We start from the raw sequence: 24,712 nt of genomic DNA, 5'->3' as shown, positions 1-24,712 counted from the left end.
TCAGCCTTCTGAGTAGCTACAATTACAGACATGAGCCACCAGTGCCCAGCTACATGCTTGTTTAAATAAGCTACTTAGCCATTTGGCCAGCCATTCCCTTCACTCACGAATAAGTTTAAGTCAGGTAGTAGGTTCAGTAAAAACTATTCTGAACATTTTTACAAAAACTAAGAACCTGGTTTTACGATATGTTTATTTTCTTAAGATTAGAAGGTATAGTTATTTCCATTATTTTATAATTTTTATGCTGATCCTGGAACCTGAACTCAGTATTTGGGACACTGTCTTTGAGTTTTTTTGCTCAAGGCTAGTGCTCTACCATGTAAGCCTCAGTGATACTTTCAGCTTTTTAGTTGTTAATTGGAGATTGAGAGTCTCATGGACTTTCCTGCCCAGGCTGACTTTGAACTACAATCCTCAGATCTTAGCCTTCTGAATAGCTAGGATTACAAGTATGAACCACCAATGCCAAGCAATCTCCATTATTTTAAATGCACAGTTGACTATGGCAGACGATTAGGGAAGGGTGACAATAATAGTTGACTAAGGCAGAAGATTAGGGAAGGGTAACAATACTATTTTCTTGAGCTAGCTGTTGAAGGGACTTATACACTACTACTTCATCCTCTTCCTATGACTCATCTACTGATAGCAATACAAGGTTCCCACTCTGGCATGTTTTAGGTTATCAACCATACCTGTATTGCCTTAGCAATACTAGAACAATCATCATTTCATTCCGATATGACAAAATGACTAGGTATTACATTAGACTTCTATTTAGCAGTGGTTTTCCTTCTTACAAGCTGGCAGACACATATCTTTCAGTACTAAGGAAACCTGAATCAAAATAAAAGTGAAAGCTGCATGCTACCTAAGTATTTCAAGGTTAGACAGTATACTGAAGGTACAGGGGTACTCTTAGTGTACACATAAATCTTATTAACTACAAACATTTTCCTTTTGTTCCATCCTATCTCCACATTCCATCATTCAAATTTAGAATTTCTTTGTTCTTGTGTGATCACTGCTTCCGGGAGAAATCTGGCACAGGATCTGAAGGAAATGCCAGAGTAAAAATTGCCTTACAATTAATCACACAGGTAAGTAATTTCCCCTTCTTGCCAAACAATATTTTCTAAAACTCCTTAGAAAATTGATAAGACCGGACTGGGTGGTCATGAGAACATGAATGTTAGGGGTTACTTAATCACTTACATGCTCAATTTCTAAGGGTCTGCTGGCTTGCCTGAAGCATTGAAGAACAACATTACTACTGGGAAATAACAACAAAGAAGTCTCAAAAAGTTAATCTGGGTTATATATGCACTGGTATAACAAACAACACCTGTTCTACTGCCCATCCCCTACCCTCTGACATCCCAAGTTCTGTCACCTTCAGAGTCTGACGGCTCAGTGTGGAATTTAGAATCATCCAATGACTCCTATTTTAAAGTACAAACAATACTATTTTTACGTATTAAACCTAAAAAGCAGTGTGTCACTAAGGCAAGGAGAGCGAGGAGATAAGCAATGCTACAGTCTCTAAGGCACCAGACAGCTACACAGTTGTGTTTCCATCAGTGACACCAGTCATTAGTCAAGCAAGAGTCAACCCAGAAAACGGAGGGAGTCAGTGGTTCAGAGCAGTGGCTCATCCCTGCTAATGGGATTCAGAGCAAACTACCAGGAAAGACAAAACACAACTGAAGATCACAAAGAGAAAGAAAGGAAAGCAAGAAAACAAGGAAGCAAGGAAGGAAGGAGAGACAGAGAGACAAAGAGAAAGAGAGACAGAGAGAGAGAGAGCACACAGGAGAAAAGAAAAAGATCATTCACAAAGAACCTCAGCTTGACCTATGCGAGAAGTGGGGGCTGCATGGTACATGTGGAGAGACAGGCAAAGAAGATACACGGGGGGAAAAAAGTCTCCACGTCACCTAAATCAGATCAAATCACAGTACAGTACCCAGAGATACAAGTGAAGAATTCTAACTCCAAAAATCCATGTATGTCTCAATGAAATACCTGCCTTTTTGATTTATAAAACTTTTCCACCAATAATTTTTTTGACTTACCAGAACTACACACCCAGTTCCATAATCCATATGGTTGATGCCCTGAGTCATTACACATCCTCAAATCTTTAGAATTCACATTAAAGTATAGACATAAATAGATACACATACACACAATTCTGCAAGTACAAATTGGATACTCCTAAACCCCAAATCCAAAATCTGACATACCCAATCTAAAGCGGAGTGCTAGCATGACACCAAAGATACCTCATATGACAGAAAGGTTATAGTCAAACGTAGGTACACTAAAATACTGAATAAAATTACCTTCAGGCTATGTGTAGAAGCTGCATATCAAACAACATGAGATTTCATGTTTAATTTCCTTCCATCCCCCAAATACTTATATATTTGCAAACATTCTCGAATCTGAAACTATCTGAAATAAAATGTCTTGGATGAGAGATATTCAGCCTATGTAACCTAAGTCTCTTAGTATGCTGAGAAAAACAGATTTCACTTCCCATTCTCTATTAAGACTTTAACCGGAGACAATGGGATGATAATCAGATTCTGAAAGTATGGAGGATGTGGATTAAAAACAGAGCAATTGTTTCTAATAGTAGCAACCACAATACAATAGCTAACATTTAATGGAGCATTTAGTTTGACTATGGTATATGCTTTAAATCTTCCCTGTCTCATTGGAGATTGATACATGTCCAGGCCTGCTATGATAACTCTCTAGCACACAGTAGCAAGGATATCAGCAATTAACCTGCATCCAGCAGGAAGGATCATTAATGACAACAGTCTGATGCTGAAGTGATGACCAGCATGTCAGCTAGGACAGGGCAGTGAACTGGATCCTCAAGTGCCAATTGGGCCATTTTCATACATATAATCAATCACCTCATTAGACTCCATTTTTGATTCTAAAACATAGGAATAAGGCAATCTCACAGAGCCATTATAAGAAGCAAATAAAATAATGACCACTTAATGTGGCATGCAAATTATTTTTTTCATTAGCTTTCATTAGTTATACAAAAGGGAATTTTTAGTGTTACATTTCCACACATGTGTACAATATTATCTTTACAAATTATTTTTTAAAACTGCCTGCAAACGCTATGTTCAAATCATCATTTCTGCATTTGCTGGCAGGACTTCACCTGGAATTATTTTGGATAGGAATATCAATGCCAAACTTACTCCATTTAGATGGATCATTCTCAAGAGGGAATCATAGGCAATTTGGGAACTATTTGGGGTTACATAAATTCAGGAAAAGAGACTACATTTAAAATACATCTTCTTTTTGACGTTATTCAGTTATGCTCACCATTTTCCTTATATATAAAAACCATATTTAGTTGGAGACTTTTTCCCAAATGGTATTCAAAGATTCTCAATGTAAACTCAATCTACGCAGTAGCTAATTTGAATCATCTGAATATAAGCCATGAGTTACAAACTTCAGAGGCCACTGAATGAATGCAAGTTCAAAGTCAAATGGCAAAACTCAAAAGAAAAATACATTTTTCATATTAATTCTTCTTACACATATGGTGATCTGTAAATCATATCACTAGCATTTGCTAACAAAAGTCTTATTCTCTGAGAATATAACACTAAATTTAATAACCACTTTTGTTCACCATGGTAGATGAAAGTCAACTGCTATTGCTCTAGGCAGACTGCAGAGTCAAAACAAAAGACATCAGAGAAAGGGAAATGGAGAAAGAGGCATTAGATATTAATCTTATATTCACAGGGAAAACAAAAATCTTTACCTGGTCTCTTTTCAGAGTTTAAAAGGCTGTGAATCTTCTTTTGCCCTCACCACCCTGTAATTCAGAGCTCTTTATCCAAAGCTCTTCCTTTTTACCTTATTTCAGTCATGAAAAGTTTCTCAAGTACTGTCAGTATCAAACAGAAAAACACGTCTCTTCTTGACCCTATTTTACTCACACCTCTTGATCTCCTTCATGTATTTCCTTTCATGACATTCTTCAACATTCATGGATATACTACATCTAAAAGATAACATATTCTTATCAGATTTACTTTTCTAATTATAACCTACCTCTCAGGTCTGAGACTCTACTTATGTTTTATGCCTTTCTTGTAATTTTCTCTAAAATAAAGTTTCTGAGAACATCAATAGTTCTTTTTAGACCAAAGTCTAAGTTATGAATTCATTCACCATCTATTTGATCTTTCAAAAGAGCCATATATTTTTTTAAATCCTATGAACCGAGACTCAAGTAAATGATCCAATGTGTATAAAATGCTTAGAACATGACTTGGAATACAGCAAGTGCTAAGTAAGCATTGTCTGTAATTATTGGTGGTAAGCTTCTTGCTACTTTCCCCCCTTTCCTCTCCCTGCACATGTGCCTTCAGATTATCACTTTTCTAATCTCCTCCTATCCTGTGTACAAAAGTGACAGCTGTATAAGGCACCTAAGTCATAATCATACAGAGCATATTCACTCTGTTCTCCACAGGAGCCCATGAGTCATACAGGAAGTGATCCACTGGAAGTAGTGGCCCATTGATGAACAAAGGACACAGACATTTTTCCGCAGAGCTGTAATCCTAATGTGGCAGACATCAGCTCAACAGGACAGATTTCATCAACCTACCTTGGAAATAAATGACAACTACAGTAATCAAAAGACAATCTGGTTGGTGACAGTGACACACACCTGTAAACCTAGCTACTCAGGAGGCTGGGATGTAAGGATTGTGGTTCAAAGCCAGCGTAAGCAGGAAACTCCATGGGATTCTTTTTTTTGGGGGGGGGGTCCGGTCATGGGGCCTGAACTCTAGGCCTGGGCGCTGTCCCTCAGCTCTTCAGCTCAAGGCTAGCGCTCTACCACTTGAGTCACAGATCCACTTCCGGCTTTTTTCTTTTTGCTTATGTGGTGCTGAGGAATCGAATCCAGGGCCTCATGCATGCAAGGCGAGCGCTCTACCACTGCGCCACCTTCTCAGCCCTCCATAGGATTCTTATTTCTAATTAATTACCAAGAAAGTTGGAAGTGGACCAAGTGTTAAGAGTGCTAGCCTCAAGCAAAAAAGCATAGGGACAACACCCAGGTTCAGAGTTCAAGCTCAGAACTGGCGGGGACACACACACACACACTTTGATTTTCCAGGAATACAGTATTCAGCATAAAAAAAAAACCATCAAAAGTGTAGAACAATTTGTTGACAATAATAATGGATATAAAAATATTCTTTTAGGTTTTTTTGTGTATATGTGCAAAAAAAAGTTATATACACATATACTAGGTATGCAGTATACTATGACTATAACTATAAAGATAGTGCCTCTGAGGCAAGCCAAGATGACAAAGGCTGTACTTGGGAAATCTATTTGTTCAGTATGTACACTCATCAATAGAAAAGCAGAATGCTGGTGGTGCATGCCTGTAATCCTATCAATTCAGAAGACTGAGATCTGAGGCTCATGGTTCCAAGCTAGCACAGGCAGGACAAGCAGTGAGACTCTTTTATTTCCAATTAACCACCTAAAAACCAGAAATGGAGCTGTGGCTCAAAGTAGTAGAGTCCTAGACTTGAGCAAAATGCTCAGCAAGAGCACCTAGGCTTTAAGTTCAAGCCCTACAACAGACAGACAGACAGAAAAGCAGAACCCAAGCACAAAGCTTTTAAGCATAAAGATATTTTTATCACATCTCACAGTATAAGACTGAGGGATACATGAGTTGTGAATAATTACATAACTTCTTGTCCAAACTGGGACACTTGAGAGTAAAAGGGACATTCTTAACAATATCCTAAGAACACAGGCATCAAGCATGACACGAACATGCAGGTATCAATGGGTGGCTATACCAGAAGAAATATGACCAGGGGGTGGCCTGAAGCAGAAATCGTAGCCAGGATCTTGAGGAAAGGCCTCAGAATTATATATGTATATGCATATATATATATGCATATGTATATATATATATGAGAAATTATTAAAGCAGTGGTTCTTTTTTTTTTCCCACACAGCTTTTGTCTTTTTTTTTTTTGGGAGGGGGGTCCGGTCATGGGGCCTGAACTCTGGGCCTGGGTGCTGTCCCTCAGCTCTTCAGGTCAAGGCTAGCGCTCTACCACTCTAGCCACAGTGCCACTTCCAGCTCTTTTCTTTTTGCTTATGTGGTACTGAGGAATCGAACCCAGGGCCTCAGGCATGCAAGGCAAGGGCTCTACCACTGAGCCACCTTCCCAGCCCCAAAGCAGTGGTTCTTAACTATGTATGAATTTGGTCTCCAGAGAACATGAGAAATAGCTGAAGACATTTTTGGATGTTACTATTCAAGGAAGGGGTGTGTTACTAGTGTCCACTGGTAGCAGTTGGGGATGATGGGAAGCACCCTGCAATGAGCAGAGCAGCCCCCACAACAAAGACCCATGCAGGCTACACTGTTTAGTGCTAAGGTAAGAAAAGCTTGAATTAGAAGTGAGAAGACCTGGCAGCATACACATATGGGTGCAGCTACAATATAAGCCAATTAAGAGATGTTCACACCTTCCATGACAGAGACCTAAGCCTATCTTCTTAAAAGGAGAGCACTAAGACAAAGGCAAGCATCCCAAGAGGAGAACAGGTAAAATCACAAACAAGTAACTGGTAAAGATAAAACAAATAACCAAGAAGCCAACGCACGTGTGCACACACACATATTCATACCTACCTCCTCAATAAGCAAAGTAGCTGTGAGTAAAAGGACACTATTGATGTGATCTATAAACTCAGCTAAGACTAATTCTCATTCTCAATGGTGGTCATACTCTTGCATGCACTGCAATATAGAATTTTAAGTTGATTTCAAACAAACAAATGACTGTCTGGGAAGACATTTAGCTATAGCTGAAATAGTTATCTTTTAAACTCATATTTTGAAATGAACATATACAGATGTTTTTTTGTTTCTATCAAGTGAAATAATGAAAGAAATGTGCAAAGATCCAGCTACAAACATTTCAGCTTATCTGCTTTGTTAAGCAGCAACTCCTTTGTATAACTACTTAAAGGTAATTAAAAAAAAAATCAGACTATGTGAGCCAAAAAAGGAAATGAAAATCTCTACAATGTCAAATGAGGAGAAACTGATCAAACAAATCAATGAATATCCATATATAATGCTTACAATCATTCTATACATGGAAGACTGTTCATGACTAATTATTATATGAAAATGCATTGAAATTATAGCTAAGCCAGTTTTTTAAAGAAATTTGTTGATACACAAAAGAAGATGTATGTCTGTGTAGGAGAAAAATCTGTAATAATATAAACTAAAATGTTAACAAGCACATGTATTGGGCAGGACTTCTGTTCCCTGCAGAAACTTTTACACAGAATACCACCTGGTATAGGGTACAAGTCAAATAAAAATGTAGTTATTTTTATTTATCTGTATTTTTAACTCATTTGTGATAAAAATTATTATTTGCATAAGAAAATGTTTATCTATTGCCATTAAAAGTAATTTAGCAGCAAAAAAAAATGTCTTACAAATAGAATGTCTTACAAATGGAAGTAATGCCACCTACCTCAGAGGGTTATAAAGTTTAAAGAATGATTTACGTAAATGCACTCTGTAAATTCTATAGCACTCTATGGATACAAGAAGTTAATTATCTTGTTAAGATTATACCTTCTAAACCTAAACCAGTTTCATATGTACTCTGGCTGTTAGCCTTCCTAGCAGCAATTTCCCTGACAGAAATGTATGCTTTAGAAAAATTAGGGAGTATGAACAACATGATGTACAGAAGCAGGAAGGTAACACCAGAGAATGGCTGAGAAAGCAGAGGCACAGCCCTACAACAGAACATCACATCATCATCAAAACTGATTAACACAGCAAAATGTATCCACAAAGAAATGTACTGGCATAATGGGAGATTAGCACACTAATACACCAATCACAACAATATGATGTAACGAAAGTTACTTAAGAATGACGAATTGCTTATTAATGGGAATTTTCTATGAGTGTTTTAGTACTTTCAGACTGAAATAGGGAAGGCAACACCTCGGGTAAGGAGGGACTTACTTATTGCATATGCAAAACCTAAGTAAAACAATCCCACTCACGGCTTATTACAAGATCCACTAGGTCAAATACTGAAAATAAGTCTCCTAATGTTCTGATCATTTTTGTGGTTTTCAAGTTCTTAATTCACTCTCCTGGACCTGACTCTGCCATGCTGTTTGTCGCTTTTTCCTGAAGGTTCCATCAGTCAAAGTTCCTGTCACATTTTATCTTTCAGTTGCTAAATTGAAAACATGTATGGACTGCTTTCATCCTTTGAAGGCAAACCCGCTTTAAAGCCAAATGAGGGTTTTGGATGAGCATGTATATATATTACAAAACATGTATGTAATTTACTTATACAGTTCAACGTTAGTGGTTTCTTATACGTATCTCCTTATACACCAGTCACTGCTTTTTAAATCAGAACCTGAATCTTATTTTCTCTCCTTAAAACAAATGTAAGAGTTGCTTTTCAAAGCTCTATTTTTTCTACTTTCACAGAGAGATCACAGAAGTTGGATACAAAGAAGGAACAGTACTAAATGAATAACAGCTCAAATAAACTACATAAAAAATAAAAACATATAAAATGTTATTTGAATCTTTTCAAAACATGGACAGAAGGGAATATTTTTCACCCACTGATGTCTATTAGAAGCTGAAGGAGTTTTCTAAAGACAACCATATAGTTGTATGCTTTAAAGGGAACACAGCTTTCTGAAATAAAGCAAAACAAAACCCTCAAATTATTCTTTCTTGTTAAAAACTTTTTTTAACCTGTTTGCTATTCAAACTCTAGTTCAAGGCACTCCTCTCGTACTATTTTTATAAGATGTTAATAAATAATGCCCTTGAGCTGGGCACTGATGGCTCATGCCTGTAATCCTAGCTCCTTAGGAGGCTATGATCTGAGGATTCATGTTAGAAGCCAGCCTGGTCAGCAAAGTCCAGGAGTCTTAGCTCCAATTAACCACCAAAAAGCCAGAAGTGGAGGTTTGTCACAAGTGGTGGAGCTCTAGCCTTCAGTGAAAAAGCCGAGGGATAGCCCTGAGTCCAAGCCCCAGCAATGGTGCGTTTGGACACACACAAAAACAGAACCAAAACAAAACAAGACCCACAAAAAAAATGGCCTTGAGTTCCTTTATTTTATATATGAGATCTAACAACACTAAACTAAGAAGTTTCTACTGTACTACTGAAAGAAGATCATACAATTTGGTAAGATGCTAACACCTTAGTAACACTGGCATTCGATCAGCCTGGGAACTTTGGACATTTTAAAAGCATGGTGATGCTTCTCAATGAAAGGAGAGCCTAAGTCAAGTGTATCACTCCGTATGGTGTGTAGGAGTTGAAGAAGAACTCCTCTTTGCATGAAGCACTGGCTGATTAGGAATCACGACACTGATGAGGCCTATGTGGAAGAGTGACACACAAAAGATCGTGGCACAGTGTTCCAAACGAAGAACGGAGGAGCGGGCATGTGGGTACAGAGAAGAGCTGAAAAACCAAGCTGAGCAGAGACAGAGTCTGCAATATCTGGGTACTAGAAAGTGTCGCATTCTGTATTCTGTGGCTTTCCTCAGTCGTTTAAGAAATTTTCAACATCCACCTAACCCCTATAGCAAACAGGCACCTTCAGATGATAGAATCAGGCAGTCATCTAAACCCACAGACCTTTCAGTTTCTGAAACCTTGGCTTGCTGAAATTTGTCATCCCACTTTTTCTACATACTTTCTGCTGTAACTGAAGGTTTTTCCCCCCTTATGAAAAAGTCGCAAGCCAACGTTTTTTTTTTTTTTTTTTTTGAGGAGCATGTAGGGCAAGCATAGTCCAACTCAAGGTAACTTTTGTTTTATTATAATATTTTGAAGTTTCAACACCATTTAATGCTTTTGAGTTGTTTTTTAATCTCGACATTTATTATTTTAAACATTTTGGTTGGATTTATGCAATTTAAATAGGAGAGAGCAACCAATATCTTAAAAGATAAATGCAGGGGCTGGGAAAGTGGCTCAGTGGGTAGTGCTTGCCTTGCATGCATGAGGCCCTGGGTTCGATTCCTCAGCTCCACATAAGCAGAAAAGGCCATAAGTGGCATTGTGGCTCAAGTGGTAGAGCACTAGCCTTAACCGAAAAACCGAAGGACAGTGCCCAGGCCCAGAGTTTAGGCCCCACAACCAAAAAAAAAAAAAAAAGATAAATGCAGCCAGTGGCTGGTGGCTCATACCTGTAATCCTACCTAGTCATGAGGCTGAGATCTGAGGATCATGGTTTATACAGAGCGTCAGGCAGAAGTCTCCTTTATACCTGTACCACATGGACAGGAAAGTCTTTGAGACTCTAATCTCCAATTAACCATCAAAAGCCCAAAGTCGATATGTGGTTCAAGTTGTAGGGTCTGAGCTCAAGCCCCAGGATGGGCATGTACACACACACAATGCAGCTCTTAAACTCATACAAAGGAGGCTAGAAACTAGAATGTGCCCCTGGCTTACTTTCCTGACCTAGACTGATCTCCAACTATGCAAAGGTAATAATAAAAAATTTGAAGGGCTAGGGGTGTGACTCGTGGTACAGAACTTGTTTAGCATGCACAGGAGCTGGGTTCCATCCCTATCATCACAGGCATAAATAAAACAGACTTCTCCTAAGCAGACAAATGTACTTTATCAAAAATATCAGTAGTAGTAGAACTATTTATATCTTACTCTAAGCAATTTTTGCTTGTTTGTTTTCTTTCATTTTCTTTCATGGTCTTCTATATAGCCTAGGCTGCTCTCAAAACCGTGATGCTCCTTCTACTTCGCAAGTACTGACAGTACTATAAAACAGCTTTGACATTAAAAATAATAACAATAACAAGTCCTTATTTGAAGCGTTACTACATTCAATCCCCATACTTTGCAGAGTAGCTATCTATGATCTATTCAGCCAAGCTGTTTTCCTGCTGGTAGCTTGGATTCCTGTTTAAAAGCTGTGCCAGCTCTTCTTGGGTGTTCTGGTGATGAAAATGATTTTCCTTCAGTTTTAGCCAAGACTTTTTCACTCTTAGTATCTTATGGAAAAACCACATAGCTATGGCACACCACAGTGACCAGGCAGGGGGTAAAAAAAGAAAAACTAATTTAGAGAATTATTTGGATATTTAAAACTATAGTGGAGGTCTATTAAACTAAAATTCTAATTAATTTTTTAACTTGATTTCATGCATCAAGATAACAGAAGTATTAATTTTCTGATTTTTCTTAAAATTGGAAATGTCCCTAAATATTATTTTGTATGTAGTGGCTTAAAATATTATTTTGTATGTAGTGGTTTAAAATGTGAAGAAAAAATGATCATGGTGATGTAGGCCTGTCATGAGAACAAGAAGGCTAGCTGGGCTACATAGTAAGATTCTCTATGTATGTATGTATGTATGTATGTATGTATAAATAAATAAAAATAAAACAAAACAAAAAATAAAATAAAATGCAAGTAAATAAAACCAAGAAAGAACAGCAAAAAATAATCATGAGCCAGGAAAATGTTTCTGAAATAAGTGAAAAAAAAAGCAAACAAACACAACATGATGGAAAGAAAGCTATGACAATTCTATGACACATTTTTAGCACAGGGATCCAGGTCACCTGAAACCTATATTCTATTGCCTTCTCACTGGAACCAACCTGAAAGCATTCACTCCTCTTGCTTTCCAAGAAAGACTGACTAGGTGTATAAACCAGACCTCCATAGGACATACATGTTACAGGTTCAAAGTGCTTCTCCATGGGTCTACATGATTTTGAAAGGTTTACAAAACATGGCAATCCCACCCTCCAAGAGAGAATCTATAATACTTGACCAAGCAGAGAGATGAGAATCAGACCTGATTGATGGAGTTGGCAGCACAGGATGCAAGGCCGGTTCCAAGAGAAGTAAGCAGGAAGCAGGGCCAGTGAAAAGGGACTGGGGCCAGTGCAAATCCAGCAGATGTGGTGCTCACAACCAGAGCTGCAACACAAACAGAGCAGGCAAGTGTTACTGGCAAGACTCTCACCCAGTTAACTCAAACAGTGTAGGAAGACTGGCTGGCCATTATCTACACAAGTCAAACAATGGCATTCAGAACACAAGCTGTAAGTTGATATTCTTTCATTTTAAAAAAAAATCTACATTTTTCTGTAGTAAAATTATATGTGCATATTTTTAATTCCACTGTACAAAAAAAGAGTAAATAAAATGAACTTTCTAGATTCAGTCATTCAATTATTTACTAGAAAACATTTACTAAAAACCAAATTTGTGTTAGTACTGTGCTAGGCAGTAGGCACTACAAAGGATGAAGATGTGAACTTTCATGCCTACTCTTGAGCCACTTGACAGGGAGATGGAGGACATGCATTAGTAAGTGTCAAATGGTAGCAAATAGTCAAGGTCTCAATTCTATGGCAGTTTGCACACAGGCCTGTTAGAGGGCTTACCTCTAACAGGGGAAGGTACTAGGAAGAGCTTGCCTATAATAGAGGAACATTCTGGGGTCAGAGTAAAAGGAGATGTTAATCCAATTGTCACAAGAATCAAAGAAGTATAAGGCACAGAAATACAGTCATCTGATTCCAGCACCCACTAAACCTGTTCCTTTGGGGTAATTCCTGATGCTTCTTTTTCATGGTTCACAGAAGTTCTACATAGGGACAGTAAATATCCATGAGAGGGACTAATATGGGAAGACAAAGGAGAGGCACAAAACTCTCCTAGAGACCACAGCTAACCCTGTGGGGCTGGAGGAGAGCATTCACAAGCAGCATGGAGAAGTGGGTGAAAAAGTCAGATCTTTATCAACGGTTGAGGAAAGAATGACAGACACAAAGAATCTTTTTTTTTTTTTTTTTTTGGTCGGTCGTGGGGCTTGAGCTCTGGGCCTGGGCGCTGTCCCTCAGCTCTTCAGTTCAAGGTGAGCGCTCTACCACTTGAGCTACAGCGCCACTTCCAAGACACAAAGAATCTTGAAGATGGGGTTGCACAGGTGCTCAGCAGGCCAAGTGAAATGAGAAAGGAAAGAGGACAGGGAGGTAGTACTACAGCCATCAGTAAGTTCATGCTAGAGAAGCTGGCAGCTCCCCAAAAGGGCCGTAAACTGGCGGCATGTCCTTCAATCCAATCTTAGCAGAAACACAGAAGCATCCTTGCTTTATACTTGTTTCTCATGGGCAGCCCCTTCCCTAATACCTAGAGTAGATAGACAGTTCTTGATATTTCTGTATTGTGCATGTGCTGAAATTATTATATCAATCAGTTTCATCACTATAAAATATATCCAGGATAAACTTATAAAGAGAAAAGGTTGATTTTCCATGCAGTTTTGGAGGCTCCAGTCCATGATCAGGAGGTGCACTGCTGTGAGGCTAGTGGAAGCCAGCACATAATGGCGGAAGCAGAAACTACTGCCCTCATGGCTGAGACATAAAAAAGAGATACAGAAGAAGGGCCTGGTCCCATAGTTCTCTTTAAGGGCACAATCTCAATGATGCCAAAAATCTCTCTTTAGGCCCATCTCTTTAAGGTTCTATTGAGCGGGGAAAAGCCTTTACAATGTGGGCTTGGGGGAGCACTTAAGACCCAAACCATAGCACCATGTGAATCTCAAGAAGTCTCTAAGGCACATGTATTTTGAGAAGGAGGTCCTTCCTTTAACTCAAGAGGTTTCCAGAGAGGTCTGCATCCAAATCTCCCACAGAAAGACTTGCCTCTAGAAAGGAGGATGTGTTCCTGGGTTACAGCAAATAAAAAGAGCAAATTTCAGGAGTGGGAATGAAGGTTTAGAAAAAAAATGATTACAAGACAAATAGATTAACCAGGGAAGGCAAAGGGGGTGTGTGGGGGGGGGGCTAGTCAGAAGCCCCAGGGGACTAAGGATATGGATTTTAAAAAAATTACTACCACAGACTTTGTGTCCAGAAATCTAGACTAAGTTGTGTAAATTTGGAAAACAAATTAAATTCTAAAAGGCTTAATTTGCTCACTAATAAAGTGGGGACAATAAAGTACTTAAATCACAGCAGTAGTGAAGATTAAAATAAATAATACTTAGAACAAATATGAAAGTTTCAATAAGCATCTTACAAGAAGAAATATTGTTATTGCTTTCATTATTATCACTATATTATTGTGACATATTGAAAAAATTACCTGTAACAAAGTACATAAATAAAAAATATGTTAAGCAAGCAAAAAAGGGGTATAAAATTATATATACATGTCTTAAACATTTAAGTTTAAAGAACCAGATTTTATATACCAAGATTCCTAATCAATTTTTATTGAAGGGAATCATTAGTACTGTGAAGGAAGTGAACCCTCATAAATGAAGATATCAGACAGAAAAAATACACAGGTACAAATGACAACTCTGTATTTGTGAAAAATCTTTCCATCTATAAGGATGTAATGAGATTATTATCTTTCATACTCACACATAGAGAAATATAAAGTATCAGTTAATAGACTGTGAAATAGCCAAAGACAGTGAAATCCTGGCCAGAACCAAAGTATTCACTTCCACTGAAACATGTCTCTCTGCAAGCCTACCTGCCTGCTGTAAACTACTTTATTTGACTCACACAGAAATTGGTGTTTTGTTTTCCTTCTCCACTTGCAATCTGAAGATCTGACAACACTGAGTTTACATTCTATTTGGCTAAATACTACTTGGCTAAGATAAAACATGTCTTTTCATTTGGGGAATATATTCTTCAAGCCAACAGTCCTATCATTTCCCATCATTTAACACCATATTGGCACAACCAACCAACCTTTTTGATATCCATAGCAATTTAACTTTCTGCCACCTGTCACTAATTGGGGGGAAAAAAAAAAGTCCCAGGGGAAACATAAGATGACTAAGGGGGGGGGAGCTTCTTGGTCAAATGCATGCACTGTCCCCTCTTAACCCCTCTCTGCCTGGGCAGGGATGCCTGCCTGGACTAGACACTACAAACACAACTGCACACAAGCTCACCGACATCTGCTAACCACAAGGAGAGGGGCAACAATAGTAAAACACTTATGTAGAAGGAAACACTGATTCTTTTTGTTTTCAAATAAGATGGGGTCTGGGTAGGCAGCCCAGGCTGGTCTCAAATTCTTGATCCTCATGCCTTAGCCTCTGAGAAATTGGGTAAGATGTATATACTACCATGCCTGGTTCCAAGGAAACACTGAAAATTTGAACTCCAATTCTGTGATGAACTATACATGCTCCAAAAGAAAGTACCAAGGGCTGGGAAAGCGGCTTAGTGGTAGAGCACTTGCCTTGCATGCATAAGGCCCTGGGTTCAATTCCTCAGCACCACATAAGCAGAAAAAAAAAAAAAGCCAAGAGAGGTGCTGTGGCTTAAGTGGTAGAGCACTAGCCTTGAGTTGAAGAGCTGAGGGACAGCACCCACGCCCACAGTTCAGGCCCCACGACTGGACCAAAAAAAAGGTGTCAAGTTTATGCCAGGGTTTCTGGGACATTTTACCCATATGTCAATAGGGAAGGAAAACAATCTCTCATGTACAGTCCATTTGGCTTTACCTATACACCTTCAATGACACAGAGGGAAAGGCACCATTTTTAGAACAAAATAGAGCTCCCTCCCTTTAGAATTAGCAACTAGCACCCTTCATGAGGAGGCATTTTCTTTCTTTATGTTATCACATTGTCAATGGCAAAGCCTCATGACCAGGCCAATGGCACAGAACAAGAGTCATAAACTGGGAGCTCTCCAGACAGTGAGAAAGCATGACTGGAGAGAAAAATCTTAACACCAAGCCTGATCTTCAGGAGGAACAGAATCCTTCCTACCAGGCAGGAAGAGAGGTTAATGGTATATGGATGGGAGAATCTGCAGGAAGACAGATTGAAGGGTATGGCCTTTTGAAGAGAGACAATTCCTTTTTATTCACAGAGTAAATCAGGCAAGATGATTATTGATTAAAACCTTAAACCTGAAACCAAGAACAGACTACTCATAAACAACTGTACAAGTCAAAAGCAATCTACTACTACTTTCTCAACACATAACTATTAAAATCTGGAAACCCTAAAAGGGCTGCTTTGGGTATCTCTAAATATCCTGGTCAACTTTTTGTAGTGTGCTTTATAAATAAATAATGTTTTAAAAGTCAGCTGCCGAGGCTGGCATGATGTGTGGGTCTACAACTTCAAATGTGCAGGTCTTCCCTGCACTTGGGAAGCAGGAAGTATGAAAGAAACCTACCTGGGCTACATAAGGAGACTGTCAAAACAAAAACACACAAAAACTGAATTACCATCACTGGGGACAAGAAAGTGGCATAAGCATTTAAGTATCAAAAGTAACAATGTTCTACATTTGCTTGCTTTCAAATAGAAAAGAGTTCATAGTTACAAGAGAGGAAGAGGATAATCAGAGGAAAAAATATTTGATTCTTTTTATCTGGGTGGTAAATGACACAGAAAGATTTGGACTCAGGGGTCTTCCTGATAAGTTGAGAATAGTAGTGGGTGAAAAAACTGACAAAGGAAAATGGACATAGTTTTTAGAGAAAGGAACAATAGCTAAATTTACAAACTGAAAATGCTGTCTAGTTTTAAAATGGACAAACTTTAAATGAAAATACATATTAAATGATAGTAACTACTATTCTCGTGAACAAAATCTTAATTCTGACCCTTTCTAACAGGCTCAAAAGCTAACAAAGAATGTATTTGCTTATTTCATCTCAGTAATTAATTTAAAAGAGAAAGGCAGAGAGGAGTGATAAATTGTACAAGTAGAATTGACCAAAGCAATATTCCCATACAACACTGCCACGACTGTAATTAAACTTTTCATTGATTTCCTGGGATTCATTACATGGAATCATTTTGCAACACCAAGATCTCATTAAAAGTGAATGTAATATATTCTTTCATTAATAACTCTTGAAATTATATTTTATTTGGTAATCTCATACTCTGTCCCTTCACAAATAAACATAAAATCAATGCTACTGGTGAAGCATGACCCATCCAATACATACTGAGAGGCATGGACTGCAGGCCCAGGGTGACTGTGGGAGCCCAAGAAAAGTACTATTCTTACTTCATAGAACTTGAACCATCCCACTCCTAGGTGGATGATCAGCCAAAGAAGCCAAGATTCCCCACAGAAGACTCAGCAGCAGCTTTCATTAAAGGCAGCCCTGACTAGGATGCCCAAGCACATGACAACAGCAACCTTATTAGTTTCCAGTTAATCTCTTCTAACCTACCCACCTAACTGACAAGGGTTTTCTTATTCCAGGGCCCATCATGAACAGAATGCAACAAATAGGTTCTTACTTGTCTGTCTCTTCCAGGGAGAAGTTCCTACATAGGTTATGAGTTTTAAAAAAGTCACAATAACTAAACAAAAAAACCCCAATGATTATAACAAAAAATTTAAACAAAAAAGTTAAAACTCAATGATGAAAACAAATATATCAAAAAACCAATCTCAAACACATTCTTGTCTGGACCCTGAGCTCCAGACAAAATGACAGTCCTGACCAAGGCCCTGAGTTCAGTCCTGAGCAGAGAATGTTGGGATGCCAGGCCTGTGCTTCTGACTTAGAAGAATGGTGACATAATAATCTTTTGTTGTATGTACTGCAACAAGGATGGTACATAGAAAATGGGTCTGTCTATCAGCAGTATAGGAAAGGGTCACCAGGGATCCACTTACAGGCACTGCAGGTGGTAGGGGGGGAACAATGAGGGCCCATGTAGAATGGCAACAGCATAACTAGTCTCCATCAAGGATTTCTGAAGAAGGTAAGACAGGGCTTCATAAGCAAATACAAGCAGTTACAGTAAAGGAGACAAAGATCATTCCCCCACTCAAAGAACATTAAGATATGAAAAGGGAATAGAGAATTATGGCCAACTATCTAATTCCTCTACTGATAGGGGAAACTCTTCCCCAGTATATTAGTGAAAGCTACCTCTGAATCTAGCAACAGGAAGTAAGTGCTCCATGGGCAACCTCTTCTACAGAAGAGCTCTAACAGTTCAAAATTCCTTTCCTTACGATATCTTCTACCTATGGATACAGTTTAAGTCTATGACTTAACTTTCTTGGTTGACACAAGTCGTCAACTATGTAAATACTACTATCCTTACAGTCCCCCATAACCAGCCGCCATCCTTGACTTTGACTCTGGCCATACCTGTGCTTTCTAGAAGCACAAGGATTTGGGGCTGTTAACAAAACCCCTTAGCACAGTGCTGGTAAATAACTAGAGCTTACTAAGTGATGCTTTTGGTGATTATTAGAATGTAGAATTCTATGAAATATTTCTCTGGCCAGTAAACTTGTACTAAATTTAGATGTCAAAATATTTATCACCTAAGGTGATTTAGAGAAACAACATACCCCAAAACAAACTCCACATGTGGAAGTGGTCAGGGAGCAATCCTTTAAGAAAGATAGTCTAAATGATCACGATAGAAACAAAACTTGTATTTGCCAATCACTTTACAATATGAAATTGGTGTTACATTTATTTAAATTTCAAAGCCAGGCACTGATTGCTTACACCTGTAATCCTAGCTACTCAGGAGGGAGGCTGAGATCTAAAGACCCCTGTTCAAAGCCAGCCAAGGCAGGAAAGTCTGTGAGACTCTTATCTCCAATAAACCACTAGAAAACCCGAAGTGGTGCTGTGGCTCAAGTGGCAGAACACTCACCTGCAAATCAGTGGTAAATAATGCAGCTTCTATCAAGAGACTTGTGCAGGATAGTATTTGGCTCTTTGCTTCTCTGAATATTATTATAATCTTTAGTCAGTGCTCCAAAGGTTTATTTTCAGAAGAAGTTCTACTAAAAAGACACCCCCCACATACACACCTTTAATATATCACCTATATAAACCAGGCAAGAGGTTAACACTGAATCCTTGCCAAAAGTCACAATGTTTCTTACATCAAAGGCTCTTGGAGCATTTTAAAAAATTAGAGAAGAGGGAGGCCTTGTTGGGATAGAGGTAGAAGGGCAGAAGCCCTGTATATACTGTCAATTTTGCAAGAGAGGGAATGTGATTTGTCATCCATAACCAAGGCTTTGCAGAACCTGCTATACAAACTACCCAGCATTTTGTATCAGGCTCACAATAACAAACTGCTCAGGTTTTGCCTCTTTCAATACAGGAGAAGCTTTCTTAGAGAAACAATTTTATCCAGATTTTTTTTTTTAAGGCTCACTACACTTTGAGAATTATTGATCTTTGAACATTAGCATAATGGATGCACTTCATTTTCTTCCAAAGATCAGTAATTTAAAAAAAAAGTAGCAGTTAGGATTATATTAAAAAAATTGGGCATCTACATTACTACCACTATTTTCTAGCAAAGAATTAAGTGAAAAACAAAACTTTAGTAAATCAGTTTGGTTAATGAACAGTTCTGACAGAAGATCTGATAAAAAAAAAAACAACACTAAAACCATTGGCTAAAAGAGACTTTGAGATTCTCTACAAATTCCAAATTATCTTTGTGATCCATGTATGACATCTTATCTTCTCAGTAGCAGAGAGCCTGCAATACTAATCCAAATTCACAGATTTAAGGCTCTCTAGAAAGCTGAGTAAAAGCAGGCAGTTACTTAATTTCCACATGTGTGTCCAAGAAATGGGATTACAAAAAGTGATAATAACTTAATTCAGGGGCAGGAATTACTCTGTTCTGATTTGTGAATAAGAATGTGAGTCTCAATGTTGTCAGACACCTTGCATTCATATACTGTTTTGTAGAATGGGAACTTCTTTGTACAACTAAAATAATAAAAAAAAAATAAAAAGAATGTGAGTCTCTTTGTGCTCAAGGCTAGCACTGTACCACTCAAGACACAAATGCCACTTCCAGCCTTCTCTGAGTAGTTCATTGGAGATAAGTCTCACAGACTTTTCTTCCTGGGCTGGCTTTGAACCCTAATCCTCTGATCTCAGCCTCCAGAGTAGCAAAGATTACAAGTGTGAACCACCTGCTGGGTGCCTGGCTAGGAGTGCATTTTTAACTAAATGCCTATTCTTATGAGATCCATCTGTGCCTTCATTTTCTATTAACACATTAAGCTTCAAATAGTTGAATTTTTCATTTAAGTGAGTTCTTTAGGCTTCACAGGCTGGCAGCATTCTGTGAACCTTCTAATGCCAACATATGTATCAAAGGAAGTGGTAATACTTGTGCTTATCATTAAATTCAGATGAAAAGTCAATTGATGAGAGATGGCATTGTTTTTCTCTCAGCCACATTAAAGGATATCAGCCAGGAGTAACAAACTATAAACTATAACCACTTCTGCGAAGAAGATAACACTTTATTATAGAGACTTAAAGTAACACTTTTTAAATAGAGAGATTTAAAGTAACACAGCTGCAGAACTTGTAAGGAGGGCTTCCTGTTTTGTTTTGTTTCCCTATGTACTTAATGATCACGGCTGATCTGAAAGTCCCAGAATCAAATTAAACCTCATAACTTCAAATTTACTGAGCAACTCTGATGCCAAAATGAAACAGTTAAGAGCAGTTATCAAAGCAATTCACCAGGAGGCATTTGGTATGCATTTACAGTCAACATTCAGAAAAAGGCCAATGAAGTTCCAATAAATACATAAACGCTGTTTATATTAAGCTCATTATGCAACACTATGTGAGATGCTCTGATGGTTCTTTCAATTACTTTCCTTGAACCTAAGACCCTTTCTGTTTTGTAGTGCTATTTTAGTCTATTTTTCCCCAATATACTTTTCCTATAACTAATGCTTCAATAACCAATGCTTTTTATAACATTCCTTTCTTTGAGATACAATGGAAATTTACAACCTTTCAATAAAGTAAAAACCTTTTCTATAAAATTAATGCCTCTTAAACTCAAACGGATGAAACTTTCCAGGGGAAGTAAAAGCATGTCTCCTGAAATGAGTTTGGCAAGAAGGACTTGCTAATTGTGCAGTTCTTAATGAACTAATGCAGTTCGTCTGACGGTCCACAGAGCAAGTATTTCAGGAAAAGCATCTAAAATATCAAAGAATTAACCTTAATTCTTTATTTTAAGCATTATCCTGATTTTGATAGTAGTTTATGCCTCACACAAAACACATAAAAGTTTAGTGAAATGGACCAACTCAACGGACCTAAATACATGTACGTATTAACATTTCATTACTTTCTTTAGTGTATGTATTTCTCTTATTTTCATTCATTAATTAGTTCATATTTTAGAACTAAAGATGAAGGGCCTTGAGCATGCAGGGCTAGGCAGGCGCTCTCCTATACTGTATCCTCCTCTTCACTGAGTTTGCATTTATTCCTAGTAAGGAAAGTTTTGTAACAGCTGCTGAGAGCAAGAACCTTCTAGAATTTTTTTTTAAGATGACTAAGGAATGAAAGAATTCCTTGACAGATGTAGCTGTCCCTTTAGGTAAACCTGGAAATCAATTGTCCTTTGCCAAGCCTAACAGGATTTCATGTTCGAACGAACATTAGATATATGGAAAAAAATTGTTAGCCAGAGACTACATAATTGAGAAGAATGCAAAGCAAAGAATCTAAGGAGCCCTCTGAGCTTCAAGGACTTCAGTTTTCACTAATTTGATGAACTTTAAGAGAAAAGGAGAAGAGGCAGATTACAACTTCAGGACAGTGAACACAAGGGAAAGATATACTGTAAAAAGCAGACAAAAACTACAAAAGACAACAAATGGCCTATAATGTCACTTGTTTTAGATAGTTTTCAGTTATTCCTACCTATTAACTTCTATTAGGCTCCTAACCATATTTCCATGAGCAGTGGATCACATACCCAGGGGTGGTCTGGCAAGATTCTATGACCCAGTGACAGGACTTTCACTTTAGTTTGTCTGGAACAGCACTCTATGGTGTCCACACAACAATAAGAGGATCAGCAGGGAGTAAGTCCAAGTCTGAGGTCAGCCCTAGGCAAAAACATGAGACTCTACCCGGAAAATAACTAGAGCTTTAACAAAGATCGAGGGCATGGATCAAGTAGTAGATCTCCTGTCTAGCAAGTGGGAGGCACCGAGGTTTTTAAAAAAAAGAGTAATAGAAAGTAAAGTTGACATGTTGAACATTGGTCAAGGCTGTCACCAGGCTTAGGTGAGTTCTACCATCGACTAGTATTTCTCAAGGCAAATGCACTCTGAAGATGTGCATTTGATCAAGAGGAAAAGGGAAAACTGCCACCTAGCAGCAGAGATACAGACCCACTGCTGGAAAAGTGAAAGTCAAGTAGCTAATCAGTCTCCACTTGAACAGACTATGTTTGAAGGGCATGTGTGCGGTGGTACTCAAAAGACCAGACTCAAGAGTGGTATTTTATTTACTTTTGGGAAAGCTAGGCAGGGAAGAGGTAAGCAGCTTTCCCTCCTTCCAAGAAGAAGATACACTGCATAATCAGCCAGCCGAGTGGGGACAATTAGGACACAAAGAAATAGACTATTGTTAGCATTGTCTATATTGGATTTTAGATGTCTGAGCTTTTGAAATGAATCTCAGCACTTGAGAGAAAGAGGCAGGAGGACAAAGAGTTTAAGGTCAGTCTAGGCAAAATTAGTGAGACATAATCCCAAAACCAAACAAATACAAACAAAAACAAATCCCAAAAGAGCGGGTTGGGGTGTAGCTCAAGTGGTAGAGCACATGCTAGTCCCTGGCTCAAATCTCTAGTACCATCCAAAAAACAAAGTCAAGATGGATGTAAGCATTATCCCATATTTTGCAACAGCTGGAGGCAGCCATATTGTACACATCTGGCCAATGAGACATAGAAGTTCCTATCAAAAGCTTTCTTCTCTACTTGTCCCTTTCCTTCTATCTAGAACATAACTGATGACAGGGATATGGAAGCCACCCTGTTTGACCTTGAGATGGTCAAATGCCACAAGCTAATAGGAAACAGAAAAAAAAAAAAAAGTACCAGGTACCTTGGTGACATCCTGAAGCACTAGCTCTAATGTTCCAATGTCAGAATCCTTGGTGCTTAAGAAAAACAAACTTTTGGGCTGGGAAGGTGGCTCAGTGGTAGAGCACTTGCCTTGCATGCCTGAGGCCCTGGGTTCGATTCCACATAAACAAAAAGAAAAAAGCCAGAAGTGGCGCTGTGACTCAAGTGGTAGAACACTAGCCTTGAGCTGAGGGACAGCGCCCAGGCCCAGAATTCAGGCCTCACGACTGGACCCCCCCCCCAAAATTATTTTTTCTCCTACTATTCCTTCCCTGAAGGGGTAACAGTGCTCTACAAAAAATGTACTCATTACCTTACTTATGTAACTGTAAACCCTCTGTACAGCATCTTAACAATAGAATAAATTTTTTAAAAAAGAAGCTCAAAAAAAAAAAGAAAAGAAAAACAAACATTTTACATGTTAAGTCACTGTTTTTCAAAGTTCAACTTGCAGGTAGCTGAGTCCATTCTCAATTTAGCTTTTTTTCCCCTCTCTCCTCTATTGTTGCAATGTGCTTTTTGTGTGTGAAAGTAGCTATCTTCCGACAAATTTTACAATAAATAAAGCTATAATAAGACTTATTAAATGTATTATTACTAAATTTTTTCAAAGTATAAATTAAACTTGAACTGATTATCATGATTTTCCAATTAGTATTCTTATATAAACATGATAGACAGCTTGACAGATAGCTAATACCAAAGATTACAGTAAGTCAACTTTTTAAAATTATAGAAACAATCTAAAGTCAATTCACACCCTCAGTTCCTGCTTTTCTTTTCTCTTTCTTTCATTTTAGTAAAAGCAGCATTCTAGACTCTAGGAGAGAAAAAAAATCTATACATTGATAGATTAATATTTTTATGTCGGCCCTATCAGCAGCATAATCTATTGGCTCCAATCAACAACCTATTTTACTATTCTGGTCTTGGGAAATATGCTGTAACTTTTCAGCACAGATGTTATTCAGGGGAAAAAAAACCCCTGCTTTTTACTGACTTATATTAAATATAAACTCAGTTGAGTCACTAAAATCTCTTATGATCCTAATCCAAATAAAATTTCCTCACCCTAGTGTGGTCTATGCAACAAACTCCAAAAACATATTGTAAATATCTCCATTGGCAAGAGGAACTCAAGGGAGACACATTAATCCTTCTTTATAAGCTCAGTCTTATTTCCCTTCACAAAAAAACAATCTTTAAATGACATTCGCACACGGGGGCCATATCCTGGCCAGACCCCCAAGGCTATGGCTACAGTGCTATCCTACAGGAGAAATATAAATATAATCGCTACAAGGCCCCCTACTTATTCCACAGTTAATTACCCCTGGCATATCACAGCTATAAAGGACAGCAAGGAAACACTAGTTCTGTAAAAGTGATCATTTACTTCCAGATAGGTCTGCCTGGCCATTATCACCTATATATGAATTACAGAAGATGTTAAAAATGCAAAAGAAACCAATCAACAGATACCAGGGGTTTTCTTCAAAAAAAAAATCCTGCTGACTCCAATATGTATGAATTCAAGTAATAAATGAATAGAGAGGGAGGTCAAAGGTCGGATCAGAGGGTAAGAGTCACTCAAAGGGTGCCGCTTCTTTAAATGGAATAAGCAGAAGGAAAT

The 24,712-nt window shown here is 38.2% G+C and overlaps 1 protein-coding gene across 2 annotated transcripts in view; it reads right to left on the bottom strand.

Annotated features, from left to right (window-relative positions):
* The window catches only part of LOC105983199 (protoheme IX farnesyltransferase, mitochondrial), a 122,779-nt gene that overhangs the window by 81,877 nt on the left and 16,190 nt on the right, over positions 1-24,712 (bottom strand). For both annotated transcript variants that reach the window (XM_013013032.1, XM_013013033.1), the window contains one exon: positions 11,962-12,086. In XM_013013032.1, the coding sequence (XP_012868486.1) occupies positions 11,962-12,086 (125 nt within the window). The remainder of the gene's footprint in view (positions 1-11,961; positions 12,087-24,712) is intronic.

Source organism: Dipodomys ordii, unplaced genomic scaffold (assembly GCF_000151885.1).
Source record: "Dipodomys ordii isolate 6190 unplaced genomic scaffold, Dord_2.0 Scaffold19, whole genome shotgun sequence".
Taxonomy (NCBI): domain Eukaryota; kingdom Metazoa; phylum Chordata; class Mammalia; order Rodentia; family Heteromyidae; genus Dipodomys; species Dipodomys ordii.
This window is presented reverse-complemented; position numbering and strand designations above follow the sequence as displayed.